The sequence below is a fragment of the Musa acuminata genome, chromosome BXJ3-7 (assembly GCF_036884655.1).
Source record: "Musa acuminata AAA Group cultivar baxijiao chromosome BXJ3-7, Cavendish_Baxijiao_AAA, whole genome shotgun sequence".
Taxonomy (NCBI): domain Eukaryota; kingdom Viridiplantae; phylum Streptophyta; class Magnoliopsida; order Zingiberales; family Musaceae; genus Musa; species Musa acuminata.
The window spans coordinates 6,618,408-6,646,249 of record NC_088355.1 but is presented as its reverse complement, the minus strand read 5'-3'; the positions used below and the strand labels follow the sequence as shown (position 1 = coordinate 6,646,249).

Here is a 27,842-nt window from a genome sequence, read left to right as displayed (position 1 = left end):
GGGCTGAAATCAGCCAATAGATGGACCTAAAGATCATGATGGATGGTTAGATTTCAACATATACAGAAAAATCCACATTTTTTATCCAAATTATTCAACTTAAGATTCCTATTTCAAGTTACTAAGATGAATCTCCAGATCAAAATACATCAGCTATAGTTGATACCAACCATTTGGTACCCAAACATCAGTAGGAGTAGGAACAAAAAGAAGAATCTTATCTGCTTGACTAAAATCTAGCTTTCAGTATTCTCAACTCTCTTACAAACAAAATTATCATTACTCAATTAAACTCATCTTCCATTATCCTCTAACAGAACAGCTTTAGCTGGAAACAACAGAATCCGATCGGGTTTCAGAAACTCATCTGCAATCCTTCTTGCTTTTTGCATGCTTGCTCTTCCAGAAACAGTAGATATCATTGCATCCAAGTCACTGCAAGCAGTTCATCTACACAAAGTGCACATGTGAGAAACAGAGCACTATATTAATTCTCTTCTCATAACAATCACAAGCTTATTCAAGCTCACCATTGACCTTTTAATGAACATCTCACAACTCCACCAGTCATAGATTTGTTTCTCAGCAGAACATCTTATTTTTCCTCGACACAAGCTACTGAAACAGAACACACACACACACACACATGGACTGCTGCATCTCTCACCCTCCCTTCCCTCACAGAATAAGGTTGATGCCCTGAGCAATGAGGGAATCGGCAAGCACTTGGTTTGCCGATTCCGATGGATGGACGCTGTCCCAAAACACATAGCCAGTGGCATTGGCGCATGTCCCGACCGAATGCGGATTGCACAGAAACGATGTCGTCTCCACTGTTCCTGTCCCGCAGCAGCCTCTCCTGGCCTCGAAGAATCCTGAGAGTACATGAAGCAGGAATGAGACCTTCGGAATCGATGTGGAAATGTAAACGCTGACCTACCGAAGTCGGAAGGCTTGGTGGCAAGATCATGTAGAGGCTTATAGATGTCGAAGATGGCAATCTTAAGGTTAGGCAGCTGCTTCGCCAACGAGTCTGCTGCGGTATTGAGCTTCCTGTTGAAGTTCTGTGCGTCGGAGTTGAGTCGCCTCACGCATTCGTTGCTGCCATGTCCGAAGAGCGTGATGGACGCAGGAAGGCAACCCAGTGGTGGCAAGGAAGTCACTCCAATCTTTCGAGCACCTAGGCCATAGAGATCCTGCGTCGGGAAAGGACAACAGTAACTGAGACAGTCAGAACGAAGCACATCTCGAGTTGGCATGTCACTAACCTTAACGAAGTTGCAGAAGATGTGCACAAGGAACGAGGAGAACTGATCCGGTGATCGGGTCTCGTAAAGATGAGGGTTGATGTAGTAGTTCTGCACGAAGTCGCTGGCTCCACTGCTCACTATGTAGAGAGCACCGGAGATGATGGACGATGCCTTACTGGTTCCAGCCACTCGAGAAAGCTTGTGTTGGTACTCCTTGTAGAACTCCAACTGCTGAGACAAGGGAATGGCATGCTGCATGCAAAAGTAGCAAAAAGATGGACATCATAGCATTGTTGCAGAGAATGATCCGAAACCATTTCAGTGAGCCAATTCCCACTAACTTACGTATAAGTAAGCAGTGTCATCGTAATAACCAGACGCAGCAGAAGCAAAATTGGTTCCGATAAGAAGGTTCTTTCCTGATGCTTCTGGGCTAAGATAAGCAGATGGGTAGCTGGAAAATCCCAGGGTGTCAGCTGCAACAAAAAGCTTGTGAGGGTCGCAAGAGCACATCAGAAAGAAGATCAAAGATGGAATGCATGAGTACCGGTGATGTCTGTAGCCAACTTCCCATTGCAGAACCTCCCGGTGGGCTTATGGTTCTTAAAGTCCCTCCCATAGGGAGGGAAGTCCGCCTTGAAGATGGTCTTGAGGTAGTCATTGTTGCCCACATCGACAGTGGAGTCGCCGAAGGTTATAATGGCCGGCACGAGCGCGGAGGACGCCTGTGCATTCCCGCCGATGGGTCGCAAGAGGAAGAGGGCCAAAGCCAGCACAGCCCCCACAGCACTGTTGCCACTCTTTGCCATATTTGCTCTTTCCACGGGACCAAATTGGCAGACTTAATTACGAGAAGTACAAGTTCTCTGTCACGATAAATACACGAGTGCTTGAAGGCTGAGGAGACATTAAAGTTTGAGGAGATCTTTAAGAAGCATTCAATGCATGTTTGTGGGCGAGCTGGTGATAGCGCTGAGGACGAGACTTACCAGTCTCGCACTTGCCCTCCATTAATCTCTGCAACTACTATGGCGACGCTTAATTTTGATGAACTGTGACGCACTGCGGTTGTTGGAGAGTCGGGCGGTCATAATGAGGAATACGGGGGGCTGCCTCGATGGTCTCTGATGAGAAGAACAGCTTCTTTAACTGTGCCTACTGCATAGCTAGTGCTATAATGGGCTTTGGTTTAAATGCACTTTCCAGTAATGAATTCTATGGAACTTCATTGACAAAAGTTGGATCTTCGAAGCAGTACGTGTGAGGGGTTGCCTCCATATTCTCTGATACGAAGATAAGCTTTCAGTCGCTGAGTACTAGCGAGGGTATTAAAAGCGAGCTGCTTTCGGGTAATAGAGGCCTTGTAATAGTGCGACTTGTTGGCAAGAGCCGTGCAAGAATCTACCTGCTCGTGAACAGATCAACATAGCTAGATTAGTAACGGGGGCCTTGTAATAGAAACCAGAAAAGTGAAAACACTATATATTGAGCGGCAGAAACCAGCTTAGTTGGGGAAAACGAGGAAAATAATTCAGAAAGTCACAGGTTCAGCCTTCATTCGATCGAGGAAAACGAGGAGATATCTTGAATAATACAGAAAATAATGATCAGCGATTTACTTGATTCTGCTCCGTTTTGAGATGGAATGGATGTGCTGTGCACATTTAGTTATGAGAAAAATGGAAAGAAACGCATACTTGACGTGCAACCATAGCTCCATAACAATGATTCTACAGCTCTCTTAGCTGCAATAGCCTGAACCTGCCCAGGTGATAGTGTTGGTGAAACAATTTAGCTGGCCAATTAGGCTAACCACGAGACCGAACGCAAATTGCAAACCTGTAGTTGTGCCCACAGGTCCTCACTGATGCCGGCACAGGGAGAAGTGAGCTGAGAGGCACATCAGAGCCCCATCGAATGTCCCAACTCCCAGCCCACTTACTTGGTCGCTGACAGCTTCTGAAAACACATCAACCGAAACATCATAGGCCAACTCCTACACAAAAACAGGAGGAAAGAAATTGCTGCACAATTAGGACTTTAAAATAGAGAGAGGAGTTTCATCATAAAGATTTCCCAGACACAGAGTATAAGATGGAAACGAGCTTGCAATCTACATATCATTAAGTAATTTATCACTGTACTGGCTGCTATATAACTGATGACAGTCCACATAACAGGGCCTAATGACATCGAGATAATGATGCTCTGGTGCTCTGAAAGACGAACAGCAAGGAAGCATGTTTTACATCTATAGAAGTGCTCTGCCTGCCAGAGCTCATCCCAAGCTCTAGGGTGGAATATCACCTTCAGCTGCTAATGATCACATTGGCGCACGAGTGCAATGCATGATATTTGCCATGCTTGGACCAGATGACATAACAATGACCATTACAGATATCAAACTTCCTACTCGTTAGAAGAGGGTCAATTTATAGGTCAATACAAGTTGATTGTCTACAAAGAATGGCGTACATAATTATATTTACAAAGTGAAAACTGTGGCTGCACAATATCTGTGAGGGATGCTTAGCCTGCATCAAGAATGCTAAATAGGGCTTGATGCAGAGGAAAAAAAGAAAAAAAAGAAAAAAACTTGTTTTCTTCCTCTTACCCTCACATTGTAACTCCAAAAAATCGAGTTCTTTGATTTTGGTAATGCTAACCACTCAAAATGTCATGATTGCCAGAAAAGGGTTGGGTCATTGCTATACAATGAACGGTCTTGAATCTCTAAATTTGCAACATGCCAATCAACAAGTCTTGCTTGGATACATTTACACAGAACCAGGCCAACTGGAAACAACCACCATCCACTCTCATCCCTGCTTAAAAAATAGGAAACAACCACAAATAAGTTGAAATATAGTACATAAAGATATTTTATGTAAATGCAATGAAAACTAATCTTTTAGGCAATGCCGGAAAAACTACTCACGTGCCCAAATTCCATGGTTGTAGGTTTTGATGTTTTTGACTTGAAGACTTGTAATGTACAAAGCCACAAATGAAGGCCACAATCTACAAGGTAAAGATATAAGCATCTTTTTCCCAAAATTTAAAAAAAAACACCAAAGGATAAAAGATATTTGAAGCGCCATGAATCAAGTGAAGCTAAAGATTTTAGATAACACATTCTTCTAAGATGCATGCAATAATTATTGCTAATAACTTGTTGACCTATTATTTATTAATTGAATAATCTGTAATGGCATAAGGAAATCTCACGTCAGAAAACCATACAATCTATAAGTCAATGATCAGTCCTGTAAAGCTCATTAATAAGTTTCAGATTGAAATATATCAAACTGCCTTAAGCTGTATAACTCAACCCTAATAAAAGGCTTAACAATTGACCTATGTTTCTCTTATTCTCAGAGAATACAGCACATAAGCTGAGAACAAAAGTGCTATATATAATATAGGAGCCACATTTTGTATTCCACATGTAAATAAATAAGAGTAGATCTCCACATGAACTAGGTCTTATCAAGGCAAAATTTAGAACAAAGACCATTCACATGTCAAGTAAAAGCATGTCATGGATAGAACAAAATTTAACTAACACATGAGTTCAGATATGATGTGGATACATAGATCTGGAACTGGAAGATTATTGGTTTCCTCTTTGTTCTCTAGGCCTCTAGGGGAAGCTTGAAATTATTTAATTCAAAAATGAAGTGATGATTGTTTCTGGAAAAATAAAGTGCTGATTGTTGACACTGATTAACTTGTTTACAAAGATGAACAATCAATACATCATTTGTTAAATAGATCCAATTTCCTCTTTTATGCAATGTCAGTATTATTGATATTCTAATCCAGCTCAGCCCTACCAGATCTGTCGAGCAGGCATTAATTTTAATAACCAGAGATTACAGATGAGATGCAGTTGCTTAGGCAAACAAGGATCAGTAATGATAGTTTCTTCAAAGAAGAGAGGATAATGGGGACTGTAAGAATTGCACATGTTCTGTCAATTGATGGAGTCTATGGCACCCGGGTAAAGTAAATGCTGATTATTTACTAATAGCCAGAAAAATAAAACCCTCCAAAAGATGCTTCTCTTGTCAGCATTAAAGCATTCAAGAGTTGGACCAAGCTACAGTTTGACCAAATTATTTGGTTCTAGATCATGTAGCTCATTGCAATGTACAGAAATTGCATGGTGGTAGAGATGAAATTAATATACCTGGTTAGGCATAAGAAAACTTCTGGATACTTGCTGTCCGGTATCAGCTATATGTTAAATACAAATTATTATTGGGTACCTTCTTTGACACATCAGATGCTTCCTTGACCTCCAGCTATTCAAAATCAATATAAAAAGAATAATGCCTTCCAGATACTTGGAGATCATTAGAGAAACTAAAACCCTCCAAAAGATGCTTCTCTTGTCAGCATTAAAGCATTCAAGAGTTGGACCAAGCTACAGTTTGACCAAATTATTTGGTTCTAGATCATGTAGCTCATTGCAATGTACAGAAATTGCATGGTGGTAGAGATGAAATTAATATACCTGGTTAGGCATAAGAAAACTTCTGGATACTTGCTGTCCAGTATCAGCTATATGTTAAATACAAATTATTATTGGGTACCTTCTTTGACACATCAGATGCTTCCTTGACCTCCAGCTATTCAAAATCAATATAAAAAGAATAATGCCTTCCAGATACTTGGAGATCATTAGAGAAACTAAAACCCTCCAAAAGATGCTTCTCTTGTCAGCATCAAAGCATTCAAGAGTTGTACCAAGCTACAGTTTGACCAAATTATTTGGTTCTAGATCTCGTAGCTCATTGCAATGTACAGAAATTGCATGGTGGTAGAGATGAAATTAATATACCTGGTTAGGCATAAGAAAACTTCTGGATACTTGCTGTCCAGTATCAGCTATATGTTAAATACAAATTATTATTGGGTACCTTCTTTGACACATCAGATGCTTCCTTGACCTCCAGCTATTCAAAACCAATATAAAAAGAATAAATGCCTTCCAGATACTTGGAGATCATTAGAGAAACTATTCGGGATGTCTTTGTTTCTATTTATGTTTTAAAGATAAGTAAGATGATACATGATGTCACATATGCCATTTAATTATTCAAAAATATTTGTATCACGAGTTCTTATTGTCTCATCACTTATTAGAGCATTATTTACTGGAAGTAGTTTATGTTGTAATCAATAGATTAGGGATACTTTAAAGTTATAGTTAGTCATCATACATCATTAATATACAATTTAAACAAACTAAAGAAATGACAAAGTTTGTTGTATCTAAATTGTCTTCAAACATTTCTCTGTTACTGCAATATACAATATCCTATTCTATATTTCCAACTTTTGACATCTCACTACATCTCCTTGTACCAGTATCATGTAACTATACCCATGCATCGCACGACAGAACCAGAAGAGACAACCTTCCAAACTACAGTAAATGCTACCTTCCAATACCTACATGCAATGATGATCAAAGTAGAACTTACAAATGTTTTAGGATAGGAATGCATTTGTTTATATTCATCATGATACCAGCAATTTCATATCTAGAATTCATCTAGGAGTTGCCATAATTTATTACTACAAAAACACATTTGATGCTATCCCAAAACCCACAGATGTTTCACTATTCTTGATCTATCTATGTGGACTTCCATTTTCCAATGCCCATAGCTGCTTGAACCTCTGGTAAACTACCAGCACTTTGCAGTGTAACCTCTCTTGAAAGAATAATTTGTATAGTTTAAAATGCACGTTAACTATGAAACATGGAATTTGCAGGAGTTAATAAAGATAAAAGTAAAAGAAACTTTCCTTTATACTTCAACTAAACTTCAGAACAAGAAAAACAAAACAAAGAAACAATGTGACGAATTATAGCGTGAGAAGAACCAAGAGAAGAAAACTTACGACATTAATCAAAGATGTAATGTTCCATAAAGCATATACACGTGCAAGGCCTGCTGAACGTCGAGGTCCGTGACTAAAAAGAGCATTGATTCCAGCAGGGAATGGTGAAAGTATACCAAGAGGAAGAACGAACAAAACTAAGAAGACATCTGCCATGGAAAACGAATATAACTGGAGCAGTGTAAGCAGCACTAAGCTGAAATCTGCCAAGAGCAATATTGATATGACCAGACCAACAAGATCCTGCAAAAAAATAAAAATGAACAAGATATTAAGAACATTGTCAACAAGTTATTCATTCACCTATTGGCATAAGAGACCTGAAAACTAAAATTAGTAAGCACCTGATGCCCAACAGGTCTAGTATTATGCACAATGAGAGAGAAAGGGTAAAATAAGTCCTTTTTCTCCGCAAGCATTCTCAGGCTGTAACTGTCTAAAACCCCTCCGCTTATCCTTTTATGTGTAACAGCTTCTTTATTCCTCAGACTACCAGCTTTTGTGTTCCTGTGAGGGCTATGAACTCTGCAGAGAACATTTATAACGACATTTAAACAAATAAGAAGGAAATTCAATTTCAACTATGACTTGTTGGACAACAATGTAAATAACAATAGCAAAAGGAAACACTTTCATTAAATAATAAATAGAAATACAGAACAACTTACCGCAAAATCTGATTGACCTTCAAAGTTCTACAACCACCATCAATTGCATTAGTCTCCGTCTCTCCTTGCACAGCATAAACAACAAGACCAAGTTGACAGTAGCCCAATGTAGTAGCTTGAAACCAGGCCAGATCAATGCAAATACCACGCTGTCTCAGAGAAGGATTTGCATGAGTTTCAAGCCAGCTGAGGACAGGCATGAATGTCACTTTAAGGTGCCCATGACGAACTAGGCGCAACTGTGCATTCAATCCAGCTACCAGCCTGTACCATATTGTTGGTGGCACAGCCTGCAATATAAAAAAAAAATACATTAACATGTATTCATCAATGATGTGTTTTATATTTACAGAAATAGGTTTGAGGTTTTAAACAATAAGAACTAGACCTGGCTCATAAGACTAGTCAGGACATTGTCACTGTGGAGGGAAAAAGGAGCCATGTAACTTCCATCACCTCCAAAGACTAGACACATGGGAAATCTTTGATGGAGACGAGGCGGAAGGTCTGGCCTCTTTTCATCACCACCAAGAAAAAAGTCCAAATACCCAAGCATCAGATCTGGAGTTGCAGCCACCTACAATGAGAAATATTGATACATAAAAAACTTGAAATTTTCTGAGGTTGAATGAGAAACAAGTGGAATCCTGCAAACCGCCACAAAACCTGGAGCTCATTGCAGTATATTTCTATATATGCATTACCTACCTTAAAATTTATCGATGGCCTCCTATCAACATGTGGCCCATTATAGAGTAGAAGGCCTTTTCCACAGGATAACTAAGCAACATTTTTATGGCAAGATCCACCTGACTCAATATTTCAATAGGACTGGCTCCTGCCTCTCAGGGCACCTTAAATTTGCAATAACACCCCTCAAAACGTCCTAAAAATCTTCTTCAGACAACTCTAAACTACCTAAATGGTTTTCATTGTACTGACGTCATATGATGATAACCCAAATTACAACACCTTTTTAGTCCTTGCCAGTGACATCACCTACTGGCCTTAACATTGCTACCACAAAAAGCACCAATGCCATATGAGGAGAAATCTTCTCTAGTTTCAAAAATCTACCAGACCAATATGATAGCAGTGTCCTAGGCAATACACTGAATTGTACCGCCCACAACCAGCCAGAAAAACAATAAAAAGTAGTTCCATATTGACTTATGAAAAAAGTTGATTTATAGATTCATCAAGAAGCTGCACTTAGGAAAGCTGGGACTAAAAGAGTCCCCCAGTCAAGTCTTCCAAAATTGCATGAAACAAATAAGAACTAGAATATTAGTTGGTTAGAGCATGAATGTCTTTGCCAGTAAAAAAACAGCATTATTGGTGGTGCCTTTTCTATGGCTAATACATCATAATGAAATCATGTTGAATTCTTTGACCATAATCCATCACAAGGAGGGAAGGCATAGGTTGTAATGTTTTATCAGTCAGAAGTCTTCTCTAACATTAAGAAGGCAACAAGTTAGGAATTTTGATGACATCGTTCTAACTTACTATCCACAAACAATATCACGTAGATGAAAAGCTTGCTAACTGCTTTGCACTACAATTATCAATTCCATGAAAGATGGAAGTAAAAAAGCTTGCCAACTGCATTATAGGATGTAATCTCCATTTATAATTGAGCAAAAGGTGGAGGGCAATCAAAGATTTAACCATGGAAGAACAACTTACAAATAAGACAATATCCAAAAGACTGTTCAAACCAGGATGCAACTGACTTACAGAAGGCATTGAGTGACAACCAGCCAAAAATTCTTGAGGCCAATTATGAAAGAAATATATATTATTGGAGAATGACTTCATTTCAACCTTTTGTTCACTGTATTTCCTATTTCTTTTTTTAAATTATGTATCATTGTGGCTATGAATATAAGCATGTACTTTTCTTATCTATTACATCAGGTTTCCCAATAAGAGAATGTACAAGCTACACTGGGGACTATGGAGTGAAACAAGGTATGGACATAGAGGCCATGCCCTTGCAGCGAATCAGTATGAATGTTCTATTTAACTTTCAGCCAGTAAAATGGGACTGGATAACCATCCAGGACACAAAGATCTGGCATGTCATTATACATGCCGAGGATCAATGTGGCATGCGGTTCTCCAAATACTATTATGTAATAGCACAATTTCTATTGGCAGAAGCCAAAAGAATTGGCCAAACTATATGACGGCACCTTCAGCACATGCTGACACATTCCATAGGAAGGACAGCTCTTGCCATGTGCTAATGTGCTGCACACCATTAAGCGCCATGCAAAGCTATAATAGTAGTGTGCCTAGGCATGTTCCAGCATTTACACATGTGAACATCCATGTACATGCTAGTATGTTTTCCATGTGTTCCATCCTTCAGCTTCATATGACTGTTCTTCACATAAGCCAATGAAACAACAAATAATTCAAAGGTATAAACTATACTATACAAACCTTAAGCCCTTCATAAAGTGCACGTGAGCGGCAAGAACGAAGGCATGCATGATCATACTCTGATCGAACAAATTCACGCAGTCTTTGTAACTTTTTTCTACGCCGCCACTGCTGCCATGACCAGGCAAGTGGATAGGCAAGTATACATAGAATGCTGTAGATTGCACCTTCCCACCACTGATAAGCAGCAAGGGCATTTATCTCATCAACAAATCTATTGTATGCATCCTCATATCTGTGAAAGAATACGAAAAAAAATATTCAAAATCAGTTTAGCTCAAGTATACTGTTTTATTTTAAATAACTGACAGGGTGAAAAAACAAACATTCATCACCAAAAGAGAATCACAAAAAAGAAAGAGTAATATTTAACCAAGGTAAGAGATTCATAAAACATCCTACTCACACTATGTCTGTAATTTGTTCAGGGGGAGAGTGTGGAAGATGCCAAGGTTCACTAAAGGTGTTCGGGCCCATGAAGTACATTCTATGAACATGGCTTTGTGACTCCTCAACCCTGTTTGTTTCCAAAACCTATATACAAGAAAAGATGTCATAACCACAAATGACATAATACTTGTCTTAAAAATGTAGAATAGAGAAATAACTAAGAACCTCGTTTAATGACTCCAGAAAGGGAAATGAATGATCAATTTGAGACCCATGTTGAGTTGGAGCAGGGCCAGGTAACTCATCCGTACCAACAAATTTCATCCGTGCAACACTTAGAACTAGGGCTAACAAGACAAGAAGGCTAGAAAGAAGAAGACCAAACAACCATGGTCCACCAAAAGTGTTTATCAACTCCTCAAGAGCTGTGTAACAGTGTGGCATATGATATCTTTCAGAAATACATTTGTATGGACAAGGGGTTTCAGCGACACCTCCTGTTAGAATTATTAGCAACTTCAAAAATAATATCACAGAAAATCCAATAAAAATTCATCAATTAAGCTAGTATACATCAAATGTAATACTAATATTACACCAATACCTCCAAACAAATGGATCAAAAGACTAACACATAATTTACCAAATACTCAAGAATGCAAATTGAGCTATTATAAAAATCTGAAAAATAAATGTTAGGCATACCTCGAACACTTGTGTATACAGCACGATGAGGAAGTTCATTAGAAGGGCATTGGAAACATAGAGTTTCATCTGATCCAGTAACATTCTTGAATGTACCCAGAGGGCATTCCTGTAGTATATAAAAAAATTTTACAGTTCATTACAAAGTGAAATATCAAGGTTATTAACAATATTGTAATATGAAAACCAAAACAAAGATACCAAAGAACAAGTATATATAGCAAAAAATAAGGACACTAATCACACAATATTGTTGACTTTCAAATGCCACCATTTGTCAATGATATTCACAACCATCTATAGTTTAAGTAACAAAAGCTACACTGGTCATTTATCAGCTTGCAGATTGCACTTGCTAGCAAACAAGGATAAAAGTGCTATAGTAGCAACGTGTCAATATACACATTATTGCCACATACTGTACCAATGAGAATACAGCAGCACACATTAGCATGCATCAAATCTACCTTTTATGGACCTCTGCACATAGTAGGACAAGCACAGCACTGTGCAGCACTGCCTCTACATTTTGTACCAACATGTGATAACCACAGGTCTGTCACACAATATCATAGCGCTCCACCACTTCTCTCATATTCACCAATTAATACTGAATCTAAAGAAGAGACTAAAATGATACTAATTAAGTAATTCGGATTCTCAGAAATCTCAAATTGGGCTCCATAGCTTTAGAATTATGAACCTTTACATTAAAATTTTAGGAGTGCAAACAATAGTTTGATACATGGGCAATTAAAACAAACTTAAACACAGCACCATATATTGGTATTTAAAAGTTAAAACCATGGATACACCCACCAAGCAATTTAACTTTGCAACATTTCCTTTGCTGTTATTTGCCGAAACATTTTGTCAGTTGTTTCTTTTTGTTATTTATCTTCTTTTCTCCATTTGACGTATTTTCTTCTTACATTTTCCTTATTGTCATCCCTATTTATTTGTCCACCTCTTCTCCTATGTTATTCGTTTCCTTTTTCCCCTGTTCTATTGTTTCCAGCAATCCTATCTCATGGTAGTTGTTTCCACTAGTAAATAATAAGATCAATTAGTTCAGATCAATTGATCTAAACATGTAAGTTATCAACATGTAAAAACAAGATGAGCCCCTTTACACACACGCACAAGCAAGATCCTTTACTATATCTATTCAAACTGGTAAACAAGAAAACTATATCAGGAATGTGCATGGTTAGCTTTCTTAAATTCATTCTAAAACTAAATGGAAAAAGGATAATTCCTGTTCTCATTCTTGGAACAGTTTGTTACAATACATCAAGGCTTTACGAACTAGGATATAGTCATTCATCAATTCCCTTTCTGTTTTACTAGTGCTGCCACTCTCACTGAGTGAACTCTTGTGTAATACTGATATGACTGACCTAAGGTCATCATTTCATAGACTGACTAATGTCACATAAAAGGCTACCTTAGAAGAACAAATAGAACTAAAATATGTGAAGCACTATAATATTGTACAGTAACTAAACTAAATAAAAAAAGAGAAGAATCATATAAAATGCCTTGATGGATAGAGCACAAACTAATGAGTTACCTCGCAAAAAATTCCATACAGGCCTTTGGGGCATGCTTTTCCAGTAAGTGTTCCATTTTCCCCTGCCAAACCATGGCCTTTGCTGATGCCACCCCTGTCAGAAGAAGCGGATGATTAAGATGCAAAGCAATAAAAGTTAACTGTATTTATGTAAGATTTTATTCATCGATTATTTTATATAACAAAAATATTGCAATTGTATTTGTAAAACTTCATTAGATAGAATTCTCTTTGTTAGCTTTACTAAACAAAAAAAGAACATGTATCAATGCATTAGGCAAATTCACAAGGACAAAAGCTTCTCATCAGTGACAGGTTTAAAACACAAGTATTAATCGACTATAATGAACTAACACAAAGATGTTTCTAAAACTGAATATTAAGCATAAATAAACTATTCCAAAAGTTTAAGAAAGACAACCTCAAATAAAAGAACATCACACACAATAACAAAAGGTACATGACCAACCAGGGCCAGGATTTTGGATTTTGTTCCCAAAGGAACGGATTTGGTGGCAGGGATTAGACATAATATGTTCCAATGATCTATTGACAAATTTCAACCATTATGAACAAAAATAATATGCAACTGACTAGTTGCAGAAACAACAAAAGCAACATGTGAATACTATATCATTTAACTAATGTATCCTCTTGCAAACTTACAATTCATGAAGTAGATCTTTATAGTTTTATTGTTCAATCAACATTAGGTCTTAGTGAACAAAATTCATGTGGTTGACCTGAAAAAGAATGTACAATATCAGGTTGAGATTTAATAACCCAATTATACATGGGTCAAGTTAGGACTGAGTAGATTGTTGTCAATCCAAAAAAACCCTGACCCAAACCCAATCTAGCTGACCTTAACTAATTCAACAAGACTAAAGGTTATTCTTCTTTTTTGTTTTAACTAACAAGATACTCAAGCTTTACATACTTCATCTCCATCCACATCAATCAAAATCATGCTCAACTCGGCTCCTCCACTGTTTCACTCAGGTATTGTCTTGAGAAGACATCAAAAGAATCACAAATGATATATATTCCCAACTACGCAGGAAAACCATAATTTGCATAAAGCAAGATCACATTAATTATTAATTACTACAAAAATATTTTAAGAGAAAGAGATCGGACTTTATCTATTCCAATAGAAGACGAGAACACATTCGTGAATACTTATCCAACCTAAGGACTAGAAAATATACTTGAAATGTGACACTGTAACAGTCTTTGCCAGAGTTCTAACAGTACAACTCCATATACCATAGACCAGTGTTTAGGTGCCACACTGCCAGCCAAATCTCAAAAGGTACCCTGTAATTAAAACATTGGCATGCCTAGTCATGCAAAGATATATGAATACCAAGACTTCAAATTGCAGGTTTAAAATATAAATCCAGTGTCAATACCGGTTGGTGGTCAAACTGGTGTGGTTCCATTACGGATCAACGTACCAATACATTGTACAGATTGGTACTGCCTGTAGCTTGTGGGAGCTCCTTTCAACAAAATGCTTATCAAAGTGTATACAAAGATGTCTCTCACAATCATTCTGATATGACACAAGATATTATCTAACTAATACTATAATGAAGTCCTACAGCCTATAAATTCTTAAGGAGAGCTCACCAATAACAACATTGTAAGGGCACAACATTCACTAATATAAACTTTCAAACTTACATAGTTTGTATGGCAACCTTATTCCATTAAGTTTAATTATTATCAGACATATAAGAATAAGAGAATGCAGACACAAGAACCAATCAAACCTTGTGTTTATGGTTCCCTTCACAGTTGCAACTGGAAGATATTCATCCCCTGTAGAAATGTCAGACCAATGGAAGTGAATCCTTCCACCACCACCTCCTCCACCACCACTTTGACTGCCATGCCCACCAACACTTGAAAGGATAGAAGAATCACTGAGGGTCAAAGAATGCAAAAATAGAAGAATAGTACCACCAGAACCACCACCAGGCCCTCCATCAGGTGAGCCAATAGTGACACCAGCTTCCATGAAGTCTTCACCATCTGCTTCAACTGAGCCATAAACAGACAAACTAACCAATGGATGCTCCATCGACCCTATCACTGTAAAGGTAATCATGATAGCATGATAATTCCAAGCCGAAAGCATCAACATGATGTAAAAAAGTATATAACATATTTCCAGATATCAGAATTCATATTGTACGTAAACTTTTACAACTACATACTAGAAAAATATGTCAAAAAACGTAATTGATGGTAGATAAGATATACCTATGATACCACCACCACCAGTCGAGGATGGTACAGTGTCATTACCACTACCACTACCAAGCTCACATGGCAATTCAGCATTTCCATAAGCAATGCCACCCTTGACAATGCTTCCACCATAACGGCCATCTCCACCCCTCCCACCGTGTCCACCACCACCACCTAGACCATTGCCTAATATATTTCCCTGCCCAACACCACCTTTGCAGCCTGCATATGAGTAAAACAAGAAAAATTCAAGTTAAATTTATCGATTAGTCACTTCAACATCATAGTTGATAAAGAATAAAATAGGAAAAAACTGAACAAGAGACAAGAAAAAAATCTTAAACCTTATCAAATTTCATAGGAAAAAACCTATGTCCAAAAAACCTCTTAACCTACTTAAAATGAAAAATTAAAGAGACAAGTCAGCCAGCTGGCAAGCATAAACTGACCAGACATGTTGGCCAATTGAAGTATTGAACAACCTACAATGATGATGAAAAGAAACAAATAGTGTATATGAGTTTTGTTAAAAGATTTTTCCATTTAAAAAATAGCATAAAATAAATAAAGGACACTTTTCATTTGACCACTTTCATGATACACATGACAGTAAAGCCTATAGTTGCTAAATGGGTAACTATCAAAAAGTGACAATACACACATTTATGGAATATGGATAGACAAACACACCCGAAACATATATTAGGAAGTGATTAACTCCAACAAATCATAGTTTCATCCCTCAATCAAACCAAACATGACAGGAGAATCGGGGAACCACCAAAGGAATCTTAGTAATTCTAAAATCGATAGAGAACAAGACTTGTAATTGATTTTGATGTTACTAGTGTATTGTGATGGATTGAACCATAAAAACACAAACAAACACTTAAAATTTTGTCAAAAGAAATATGCTAACTAGAACCAGCCTGCATAAGTTGACCAAATTTGGTCCAAATACTCAAAAGCAACTAAATACTTTAATGAATCAATGGAATCAAAACATCTATGTTGCCAGGTAGCCAGTGCTTTTAGCCTGGCAGAATATAACCCACTACACTGTTTATTTCATTAATAACTGAGAAAGACTACGCACTTAAAATCAGTGAGGGAACAGAACATAAATGGTGTATGTAATATATGTAAGACATCATCATTATCTTTAAACCAGTTTGAAGTAAATAGATCATACCCAAACCAGTTGCACTAATTCTTCCAGTAGGAGACACAACTACACTTCATGCCCTATGGAAATGAACAACAGTTCCTTGAACAAGTCCAGCAACATCAATATCTTCAACACGACAAATCTGAAAAGAAACAGACACCCACAAGTAAAATTCTAAGGCAAATTGAAATCCTAGAAGAAACAGAGTTGAAATAAATAAATAAATAAACAAATGCAAAATGAACTACCTGAAGGGTGAAAGATAATGAAGAATTAACATTGCAATCTTCTGGTGGATGAATCAATTCCAAAGGACAATCTTTTTCCTCACAATTCAGCCTAGGGGCCCTAAGACCACATATGATCAATGAATTCAAATATATAACCAGACATCATAACACAATAATACACAGGCAATGCACACAGATACTTCTCAAAAGAAACAAAGACAAAAAGTAACAAAACCTACATGTCATCACCGGACACATTTATTAGTGGACCCCTCAAAACAGAACCACGTCCAACCTACAGAAAAGCCAAATAGTAACTATACATTAGAAATAAAAATATAAGAAACAAAAGTTCTTGAGATGGTGGATCTAAAGGGTGGAAATATGGGATGATGAGTTTGTTCATGAACAGAAGTTTTAAAAGCAATTATTAGCAACCATATGATGCAAGTTAATGCAATGAATCCAGTCTGTACAAAGTAAAAGACAAGCATCTGTAGGAATAATATTCATCCGTTATTAACATCATTTTTCATCTTGACTAAAAACAGAAAAACATTCTTGGGTACACAGCCAGATATAAATTTCCAAAAGCTTGAACATAATGTACATTGAGTGATTCCAAAAGGTTGGCGGCGGTGATCAAACTCATGTTAAGCTATGCATGCATGTTTGCGAAAAAAGGTGGCTCCACGCACGAGGCTCTTTCCAAGGTATAATAAACAGCCTTACCCTTCAAGCAGAGACTATCTCCAAGATTCAAACCCATAATAGTCTCATTGGTTGAAAATTTAACCTATAAGAATCCCTTTGAACTACATACCAAAATACTCTTCTTTAACAATCACCTGGAATCTGCATGTGCCAATGGGGAAGGCTAAATCACTAGAATTACTTCCTAGAGAAGATATGCATGTGAATCATCAAATATGATCCTCAAAAGAAAAACAAAAGGTGCGCCTCATATCTACACCTTGCAAAAATACTATTTTGATTTAATAGCCTTTTAGCCCCAGTCCCAGGAGTCCACAAACTTCTAGATAAAAAAAGGTTTCAGGATGCCAGATGTTCATTCAGCAACTGATCTTCTAAGTATTCTACAATGTATAAAAAAAGGAAGAAATTTCCATTATATCAAACGGCATACATGACACACACATAAACACGTAGACTCGAACCTCAGACCTATAACTTATGTAACAATACATTAACTCGGATGTCTCAGCAGAGACAAGTATTTTACAATATCAACCAATAAAAAAGACTCTGTATTAGTTAACCCTAATTCAACCATTAAAGCATCAAAAAGAAAGTTCCCTTGAGCAGTACACAACCATGTAACTATTTAACTCTGAAGCTACTGTCTAGGACCTTTATTAAGATTCCAAGAACAAGATGAACAAAGGAAAGACTATAAATCATTCCTCAGCCAGTATAAAATCTTATAATATACAGTATAATATAATTAACAAACAGACAAAAAAACATTGTCTGCTAAGTTCTACCAGTGTTCATGGCTATATTATGAGGTAAACAAAAATATATAGATGACCAAGGATGTATCTGTAGCAATGAAAAATATATTCAACTATGTACACTTCAAAATAAGTGAAATTCATGTGTGGCCCTCTAAATTACCTAAAATTGCGAGCTTATAGAAATTATATAAACATTCACACTCACAAAATTGCTCGCAAGGAACACATTTTTGCATAAGTTACAAAAAAAGTAGCAATCCACCAGTCAATCTCAAGTACAAAGGATTAGAAGTGTCATACATCATGGTTTTGCATTAAAAATAACTTGTACACATAAATGCATGACCAGTGTTACATGTAGATATACAAGATAAGCAATTTAGCATTAAGTTATAAATACATGATAACAAAAGGTGGAAAGAGAAAAAAAAAGACAATATTTTGATCAGAAACAAGAACAGGCACATCATTGAGATGATATTGAGATAATATTGAGATAATATTGTGCAGATTGCCAAAAATAACTATAAAACAATTTAATGTTCAAATTAACAAATATGACAATTGCCAAGATTAAAGGATGTACATCATTACTCAAGGATAAAAGAATCTTCATAAGATATTCGACTGCAACAGATCTTGTGACCAAAATTATTATGCAATTACATATACTAAAGCATATACACATTGCATAAACACTATATCTTACATGGATGCTGTAAAAGAGTGACAATATCAGACGTTGTGCCTCAATTAGATCTCCAGGTCCAGATAAATTAAGCAGGCCTTGACCATGAACTCCAAGATTGGCATTAGAATGTATCATGGAAGATTCCTGACATAGAAACAAAGCTAGAAAATAGAACTTCTGCCATCTTTTGCACACTACTTAGCTTTTTTTGGGAAAAAAAAGGACTAATCACCAAACAAAATTCATGACAAACTTAGAATCATTAGACTACCTTCAGAACAATCAAATTACTCGCCTCAAGTAATGAGGTTGCAACTAATGCATCCCCACCACCATTAATGAACATTTTCGAATTCCACATCAAAAGCATCTTCACAGACATTCGTAAAGCCCCAAACACCTAAATTCCAAAAACAAAATGAATGCTGATATCAGATTAATGACATGCAAGAGAGCAAGATATCTATTGAAAGAAAGAAGTGATCAGTATACTATGAAAAAAAAGAGTGAAAGACAGTGGTGAAAAAGATATTTAACTCATTAAATTCATTAAACAACCAAAACGCATCTATGAAGATAACAGCAGGCAAAGATGATGGATTCTACCTGATAATGTGTTGGTACATAACTACATACAAGAATTGACAATTTATATGAGAAAATTTTCAGGATATTTTATCATGAAATATGATCAACCAACAGTTAGTTTACTAAAATTGTCATCGGGATGAAGTCAAATTTATATTTGCACTTTCTTAAGCAATTGCAAATAGTACAACTAATTCAGAACAATTTCACCAATTAACAGGACTTCAAAGTTCCATAATGACTATTCATTACAGTCAAAAGGAACAAAGTCCAAGCATATAAATGCTAGGTACAAACAAATCTCAACCTCATGGAATGCCAAAGCATAGTTTTATGCTATAGTTCATTTTCCAAGTTTGCTTCAGTTTTTGTAAACAGCCAGTTATGGTGCTAAACAGGTCAGTTAGCAAGCTGTTGATGCAACTATATCAAATTAAACGCAAAAAAACACAAAGAAAAGAACATATAAAGAAGCAAAAGTGCAGATTACCATTCACTATATGTGATAACAGAAGCAAATGCCTAGTGACAATTTGCTTGAGTAGACATAGAAAAGACAAGAAACAAATACTTAGAGAGTGGGTGTGTGGTGCACCTTAATTATTGAGTCACTCATCAAAAGTTCTTCAGCCATAAGCTCAAACTCGGAGTAAGGGTAACGAGTCAGACCAAATGCCAACATACCACCAGAAAGAAGGCTAAGTTGTCCTTGAACCTGAAAAGAATATAGTAAAAGGCAAATTCAGAAGCATGTGAATGACTTATCACGATATGAATTTAATTATTGGACATTAGAAACAAAAGAACTTTGTTTTGTTACCATAAACGACAAAAGAAGTACACAGTTACCCACATCAAAGACATTCAAACATATACCCACATCTAAGTCATCTATATCAACCGTTTTGTGCAACATTTAAAACAAGCAATACCATGCATAGAAATATTTAGAGCAAATACATAATCATGTTCTAATGTGACCCAGAAGAACAATTCACCAAAAAGCAGGTTTCAATGGGCCATTAAATACAAAACTAGATGCCTTTCAAATCACAATGATTATGGCACACAACCACGATCAACTATTATATGACCCACATTCAAATTTTTAGAATATCTTAATTATCCATGACAGATAGAGCAAAACTGAAGCATTTTTTCATAATAAAACATGAATCTTACTAGTCAAAGGAGTGCTTGAACCCAGATAAATGATAAATAACAGTGTCCAAAGTAAGCAAAGTTAGGTTAACTATTTTGTCAGCGTTTTCTAAATTTACCTAATTTTAAAGTTACAGCCGTTAGAATCCATTGAGAAAGGTAAAATAAACAATTACATACAACAATATAAGACAATTTATGTACAAAATACCATTTACATACCTATATCACTTGTTTTCAAGACCAATAGAGAAATATAATCATATAGCAATTCAAAAAGACAAAGGAATACATGACACCAATTGCAAAATATATGGATCAAGATGGCTTTACATGCATAAGTTAAATTTTACTTGTCTTTTGTAACTTCCCAAAAAATAACTTTTTAATGAGCATAAATGTAAAGCTATAAACTTATGATTTGGTCTTAGCATACACTTGACCATTAACAATACAGAATTGATTGTATATTCTTTAATCACACAGATATAATGTTATTTTGGATATTTAAATTAAACTACATAAGCAATTGCATATGCCTTAGCATTCCACATATGCACCATGTGATAACTTGACCACCCACATACTGGAAATCCCTTTTCTAATATATTGATTTCATATTATGATTAAAAGAATTTTTGACTGGTCTCCGCCAGCATAAGGGATTTGCACAAACTAGTGTGCCAAATTATATCATGCAGACAACATATCAAAAACCCATAAACCCAATATAAAAACCTTGTAAATGAGAACAATTATCTCTTTAAAACATGTCCTAACCAAGCAAAAGCACCACATGCACCACTAATATTCAAAAACATATTATAGACATTTTGAGTAACACAACAGATTAGGCATGTTGTGCCATGTAGTCATAGCAGATGTTTTGGGATATAACTATTGATCAATGACCAAAATAATAAAAAAGAACAAGAAACTGACCTGTACGCGACTCCAAAGTAAAGGAACAGCAACTTTGGCACAATTTGTAATGAAAACATTAGTCCAAAGTGGCTGATAAGGGAACTCTAGTAAAAGTGTATCAGTCTGTGTTGACAAGTTATGGTTGCTAACTATAAGGCTCTTGGGAACAGCATCATAAAGAGTCCCTGCAGCTCCAGCATTTTCAGGGCAACCAAAACTCCTTCCACCTGCACAGACAATATCACTATACAGCATCCAAGAAATTCAAAATCCAGCGACATTAACAAGAAAAGTGCTAACAGTTATCATTAAGTCCAAGAATGGAGAATCTGAAAAACAAAGAATGCACTTAACATATGAAAACCATGGTTTTGAAGTGCTTAAGCATAAGATTTTTGGCTTATCCTGGTAAGATAAATTGGGTACATTACAACTCAGTTCCAAATAAAAGATTATAAGAACATTAAAAGGTATCTAAAGGAAAGCAATCAAACAGTGACTAAGGAACTATCCAAAGTATCGGTGTTCCTTAAAAGTTCTCTCATTCAGCTGGGGGAACATAAAAGGAGGTGTTGGTTCTAGAAAGTCAAGATACAAAGCAAACTGTAAATGGTTCAAGCAAGATGGAGATGAAGTGTGCTTCCCTAAGTAACAACCATTAGCTAAGTCTAGCAGGAATTTGAATCCAAGCAAGTTTAAATTAGCTAAGAAAAGAATAACCACGCAAGAATAAAACAAAAAATAGCAAAAATAGATCAGCATGCAAAATAAGAATCCTGCAGTGTGCATGCATATGGTTAAATGGACAAATAACAGGCACATGAAAATTAACGTATGCAAAAGTAAAATAACCAAATAAGTACAAATATCGATCAATACTCGAAGATGGACAACCATAACTTACCGTGAACAAAAGCATGTGGATCATCATGCCAGCTAAAAACTGCAATAGAAACACGTCCTCCTCCGCCACCAGCCAAACCACTACCACCAGAAGCACTTATTTTGCCAGTGCCCTTCCTGCTCTTCAAGGAGGAATTAAATAAACCCCACACACAGTTCATGATAATTTAATATGAGCATCAAACATCATTTCGTCATTAAACGAATTATACAAGTTTCCATGGAAAAATAAGGGCAATAATTGACATGCACTTATACTATGTCAATAAGAAGCTAAAAGATGTATGATATCTTTCCTGCTTAGTCTTGAATATTGACAATGGCCTAGGAAACTGGACTATTTCATCAACCTTCATATAGGCTTATAAGACTAAAGAAGCTGTCGAGTCGCTAGGACTGCACAAGCTTGATATGTTTTCCCATAGATATATGTGAAATGTCTAACACAAGTGTATGTAAAGTGATTGTTCAAAGTGATTGCCAAGAAGCTTGGAATTATCATACATACATATGTATAATCATGTAGGTTCATTGTGCTAAAACTAAGTAGGTTGCCCACATAATAAATAGTTGTATGTTATTACAGCTTATATGGTAAGAATCATCCTAGCATCATAAGGGCATCATAAGGCATCTACAAAATTACATTTATTCTATAAACTATAAGATATCCTAAAGTTGCTCTAGAACAATTTTTCTCCCCATATGAATGCAAGTTTTCTATTTTTCAAAAATAATATAATATTTTCCAGACAGAAACAAAGCCAAAAAGTGAGCTGACTTATAATCACGTTCATCAATATGGTAAACCTAGGCAACTAGGCTACCATCAGGGAGTCAGGCTAGGTCTAATTCCCAGGATGACTCACGTTATTTGAAAATCTGTAGTCCTAGAATAAAAACAGTAACACCAGCCATATGCAAAATAGTGGAAAATTTAAAACCAAAATAATTGGGAGAAGGATAATCTGGATCTCAGAAAGTAATCTCACTCGATCAGTTGCTAGCGAGCATCATAACAGAAAAGAAACTAAAAAAACAACAGCAATTCTTATATCATCAACAGGGCACAGCCGAATGGGCAACACTTTACACATGCCACCTAGGATTAGATCACAGAGCTAGAGGATCCACACATATCGTTTATGGTTGGAAAGATAGAGGAAAGGGAAGGGCAATCAAAGACTTTTGAGTAGATACAGCCGAGCCTCTACCATGTCAACACTAGTATGAGCTCATTGTATTCGATCTTATGCTCTAAATGTACAATGATAATTGTGGTCTTGATGTATGATGATAATTGTTCTTTTTTTTCCCAAGTCTTATTTCTTTTATGATATAGAGTAATAGATCAATGACAATAGCCAAAGTTCTAGTACACTGTAACCTCCGCAACCTTGCATGTCTCAACCATACTTGCCTTAGGAGGCTTCTCCGTCATGACCCAAGCCTGATGGACAAACTGGTTTATCAACTTTGTTTGGCCCATATCACTGGTCAAAATGCTTAAACTGAAGTTGACAGTAATACACTCATCGGGCCTCTATAAGTCAATCTTAATCTTGCTCACTTTCGATATGGGACTAATCAGGGTTTTACAATCTCCCGACCCAGCATAACCCAGATAAAACCGGTGCATCTGAGGAGTAGCACAATGGTGGCTCCACGCTATGATAAGTCCTCTGACTTCATCCACGAGTAGTCCTTTCCTATTCGAACTCTCTCACCAAATCCAAATACTAAATCGGCTCTAATACCAAATGTCACGACCCAAGCCTGATGGGCTAACTGACTTATCAACTTCATTTGGCCCAGACCACCGGTCAAAATGCTTAGACAGAATTTGATAATAGTATACTCATCAGACTCTTATAAGTCAATCTTAATCTTGCCCACTTTTGATGTGAGACTACTCATGGGTGTTCCAATTATAGCACCCTGATTAGTCCCACATCGGAAGTGGGTACGACTAAGATTGGCTTATAAGGGTCTGATGAGTGTACTATTATAAATTTTAGCTTAAGTATTTTGGCAAGTGGTTTAGGCCAAACGAAATAGATAGACCAATTATCCTATCAGTCCTGGGTCATGACATTCGATACCAAAGTCGACCTAGTATTTGAGCATGATGAGGGAGCTCGAGTAGAAAAAGGTTACCCGTAGATAGAGTCAGAAGACTCGTCACGGCATAGAGCCACCACTATGCTACACCTCACATGCACCATGCTAGGGTTTGATCTGGACTATGTTGGACCTTGATGAGAGCATCAAGCCCATGAGTCGGAAAAATTATAGCATCTCGATTGATCGCACATCGAAAATGAGCAAGATTAAAATTGGCTTATAAAGGTATGATGAGTGTATTACTATCAATTTCAGCTTAAACATTTTGGTCAATGGTTTGGGACAAACAAAGTTGATATGCTAATTAGCCCATCAGGCCCGGGTCGTGATATGCTCAGATTGCTCATTAAAAAAAAGGTCTAGATGATAATGTTTTTAAATAGGTTTGGTTTCTTATACTCTTAAGGCCAAACCAAAACCATGCACTGGCAAACATGTATGCCACTAGTTAACAATTTATTTGTTACGAAGCCACCCTTTTTCTTTGTTGTTTATTCTCTTCCTACTTTTCACAACACAATCTCACCTTGAGAGTGAATAAAGTATAAGCAGTGAAAGAACCTTATTAAGTCATTCTGCAATGAATTTATTTGGTGTCAATTGGATGCTCACAATTTATGGTTTCTAATGCTTTATAAACGGGCCAAATCATACCATGCAGCCCAATAAATTATATTGCAAACAAATGATTGCAAAAATCTAGAGGGTTTATCTCCAAGAGACAGGAACCATGTCATCAGACCCAGTCACCCAGCAACTTAGGTTTAGGACCAATTCAACCATGAAATTTCTATAAAAGAAGATACAAATTTTAAAAGCATATACAAGACTCTCTAAGCAATTCAATTCTACGAAATTGGTAATTCAAAGGTAACACTGATCGATGATGGGAATAATAAAATAGAAAATCATTTTAGAATCCCCATTCATCAATTACTCGGCACTTCTTCTCTTACTAAGTTGGATTTCTATCAGTAACATGGCCCTCTCACAGCAGCTTGTTCATCAGGAACTGGCTCATCCTACTACAGTTACCACAGCCTCTCGGACTAGGTGAAATACAGCATTGTGCTCCCACTTTTTGAGCATCTTTCACATAGGCTTCCAACAAGGGTCAGATGAACTCAATCTCTCATAAACGATCAATATTGCAGTATGCTGGCCCATGTTTTCATTTCTTTCAACAAGATTTGCAAGATATGCATGAAGATCAACCAAATCTAAACCAAAAGCCTCCAAACTTTTGTGAAATTCACAAATTGCCTCATGTCTAATTGAAATCAGTGTGTCCAATCTCAGAATCATACAATTCAAAGAAACCAATTCTAACTCAATTGATTGGTATTCCAACCAATTACCAGTTGATTGTTTCCAGTTTTAGACAACCCTCCAATTACTGATCAATCTTAACAAATTAGACATCCAACCAGCCAACTTTCCAACTAATCTCAGTCCAAAAAATTTACATAATCCATTATGCTTAATACAGGCCAGATCACAACCAAAATCGTATAACTAATAACAAACCTAAACCTAGGAATCTTAATATTTCTACTATGCACCAACAAAACTAGTTAAATCAATCCCAAACGTCATTTCAAGCAACCAGTATTTCTTATTTCCCTTTACCCTCAAACACACATATGTCTCCTATAATATTCTCCTCTACGGGTTCCAAGAGTGGTTTCATTCGTTAACTCATGCTTGGACATGCAACCTAAACGTAGACCAATAAAGCAGATGCTGATCTGCTTTAAATGTCAAATACTGGATTTAAATGGGGCACCATGTGACTTGGATTTAAATGTCAAATAGAAAAACATATTTCTTTTACTCTAAGTTTAAGTTACTAAAAAAATACTGGTCTGTAACTACCACAATAATTTAAACTGGCAAAATCATATGTGAAAGTATATATTGTAATGGTCAACACTGTAGTTTCTACTGCCCCAAGTTGAATCTGAGGAAGTAGTGCTTATTCATGGAGAACAGTTTTAGCATTAGCTACTTCAGGAAATCATTTTTTTTTATCCTTTTTGTTTTAGATCAAAATTTTATATTTCTGTGCTGAAATAGCATCCTGATTTTCTTGTGTTACCTAAAGTTGAACAAAGCATCCAGGTTTATTATGTTTATGATAAGTACTACCAGCAATCAGCTAGTATAATTTCCACCAAACAATACTGTGTGTGCAATATAATTACCAACTATAGGCCAAGTATGCTAATTTGCGATCACAGTACACTTACATTTTAGCCGCACTGATGAAGATGCTCCCACCTGAACCTCCACCACCTAGAGAGCCACCCTCACCACCATCCGCTGTAATACTACCGTTAACCTCAATCACATCATTGACCACCAAGTAAACCCGTCCACCCCCTCCCCCTCCATAATCCCTCTCCGAGCTCGTCGAGCTGCCCTTGCTGCCGTAGTTGTCAGGTTTCATCAGCGTGGACCAGGAATATGCATCCCCTCCCCAGGAGTCCTCCTGTGTCTGCCCCTCTTTCACCACGCAGCTAGCGCCTCTCCCACCATGCCCACCGCCATCCCCATTAGTCCCCGTGGGAACCCCACTGGTCTGGGGAGGCGGATCCCCCGCCAGCGCTACCGTATCAATCGCCGCACCCTCGGCGAGGCTCATGTTGCCCGCCTGCATGCGGACAGTCCCAGCCGCAATCTTGGCATTCCGCCCGATCCGGATCTCCCCCGTAAGATTGACGACGATGGAGCACCCGGCGACGGAACAACTGAGCACCACGTCGGGGTAGAGAACGAAGCTGCCGTGCGCCTTGGCAAAGAAGTCGCTGGACAGCTGCACACTGGTGTGGAGCTCGCAGAGGGTATTGAAGTCGCCGGTGCCGCCAAGGTCGCCCTCGCAGGAAGACGAAGGCGGGTCAGGGGGCGATGGCGGCGGGGCGGGCGGGGAGTAGTCGTGCCACAAGGATTCATAGCTCAGGATCGAGAACTGCTCACTGCGATACGGCCCGTCGTCGTCCGCCACCGTCGCATCAAGAGCGGACGCCAGCCGAGGGTTGTCGATATCAGGGAAGATGAGGAGGAGGAAGACAAGGACGACGACGAAACACGCGGCGGCCATGGGCGGGGGAAGGGGAAACTCATGAGAACTGGGGAAACCCTAGGGCGTCGATCGGGCAGGAATTTGGGGAAGAAACGATCCCCAAACCCAGGGTTGGGTTGGATTGGATTGGGGGCTTCTCCACTCTTCTTGCTTTGCTTTGCCAAATTTGACGAGAGGACCGAAGAGAAGGCGATACGGGGATCGCTCGCATCAAGCAGATGCTGCTATTTACGGTCGCCCGAAAGGGATGCCGAACGGAGAAGAGGGAAAAACATGGGCGA

General features: G+C 37.5%; 1 protein-coding gene and 1 non-coding gene across 3 annotated transcripts; both read right to left on the bottom strand.

Annotated features, from left to right (window-relative positions):
- Positions 1-147: 147 nt before the first annotated feature.
- Positions 148-4,003, bottom strand: LOC108953357 (GDSL esterase/lipase APG-like). Of its 2 annotated transcripts, XM_065158306.1 has the most exons (9): positions 3,865-4,003; positions 3,090-3,246; positions 2,870-3,011; positions 2,240-2,655; positions 1,798-2,116; positions 1,596-1,726; positions 1,269-1,502; positions 941-1,196; positions 148-875 (listed from the first exon to the last, which is right to left on the bottom strand). In XM_065158306.1, exons 5-9 carry the CDS (start codon positions 2,057-2,059, stop codon positions 679-681), a joined length of 1,080 nt encoding a protein of 359 aa, XP_065014378.1. In that variant the 5' UTR covers positions 2,060-2,116; positions 2,240-2,655; positions 2,870-3,011; positions 3,090-3,246; positions 3,865-4,003; the 3' UTR covers positions 148-678. The 2 variants fall into 2 exon arrangements, with proteins under 2 accessions (XP_065014378.1, XP_065014377.1); XM_065158305.1 differs by having other exon boundaries at positions 1,798-2,655.
- Positions 3,642-27,842, bottom strand: LOC103991207 (uncharacterized). The gene is made up of 22 exons (XR_010497923.1): positions 26,729-27,842; positions 22,357-22,472; positions 21,471-21,679; positions 19,963-20,082; positions 19,051-19,179; positions 18,798-18,923; positions 16,850-16,905; positions 16,629-16,728; positions 16,405-16,522; positions 15,225-15,434; positions 14,732-15,053; positions 12,954-13,047; positions 11,381-11,489; positions 10,901-11,172; positions 10,692-10,819; positions 10,286-10,520; positions 8,223-8,411; positions 7,835-8,124; positions 7,511-7,691; positions 7,167-7,409; positions 4,189-4,271; positions 3,642-4,075 (listed from the first exon to the last, which is right to left on the bottom strand). It is a non-coding gene; the product is annotated as an uncharacterized LOC103991207 (transcript).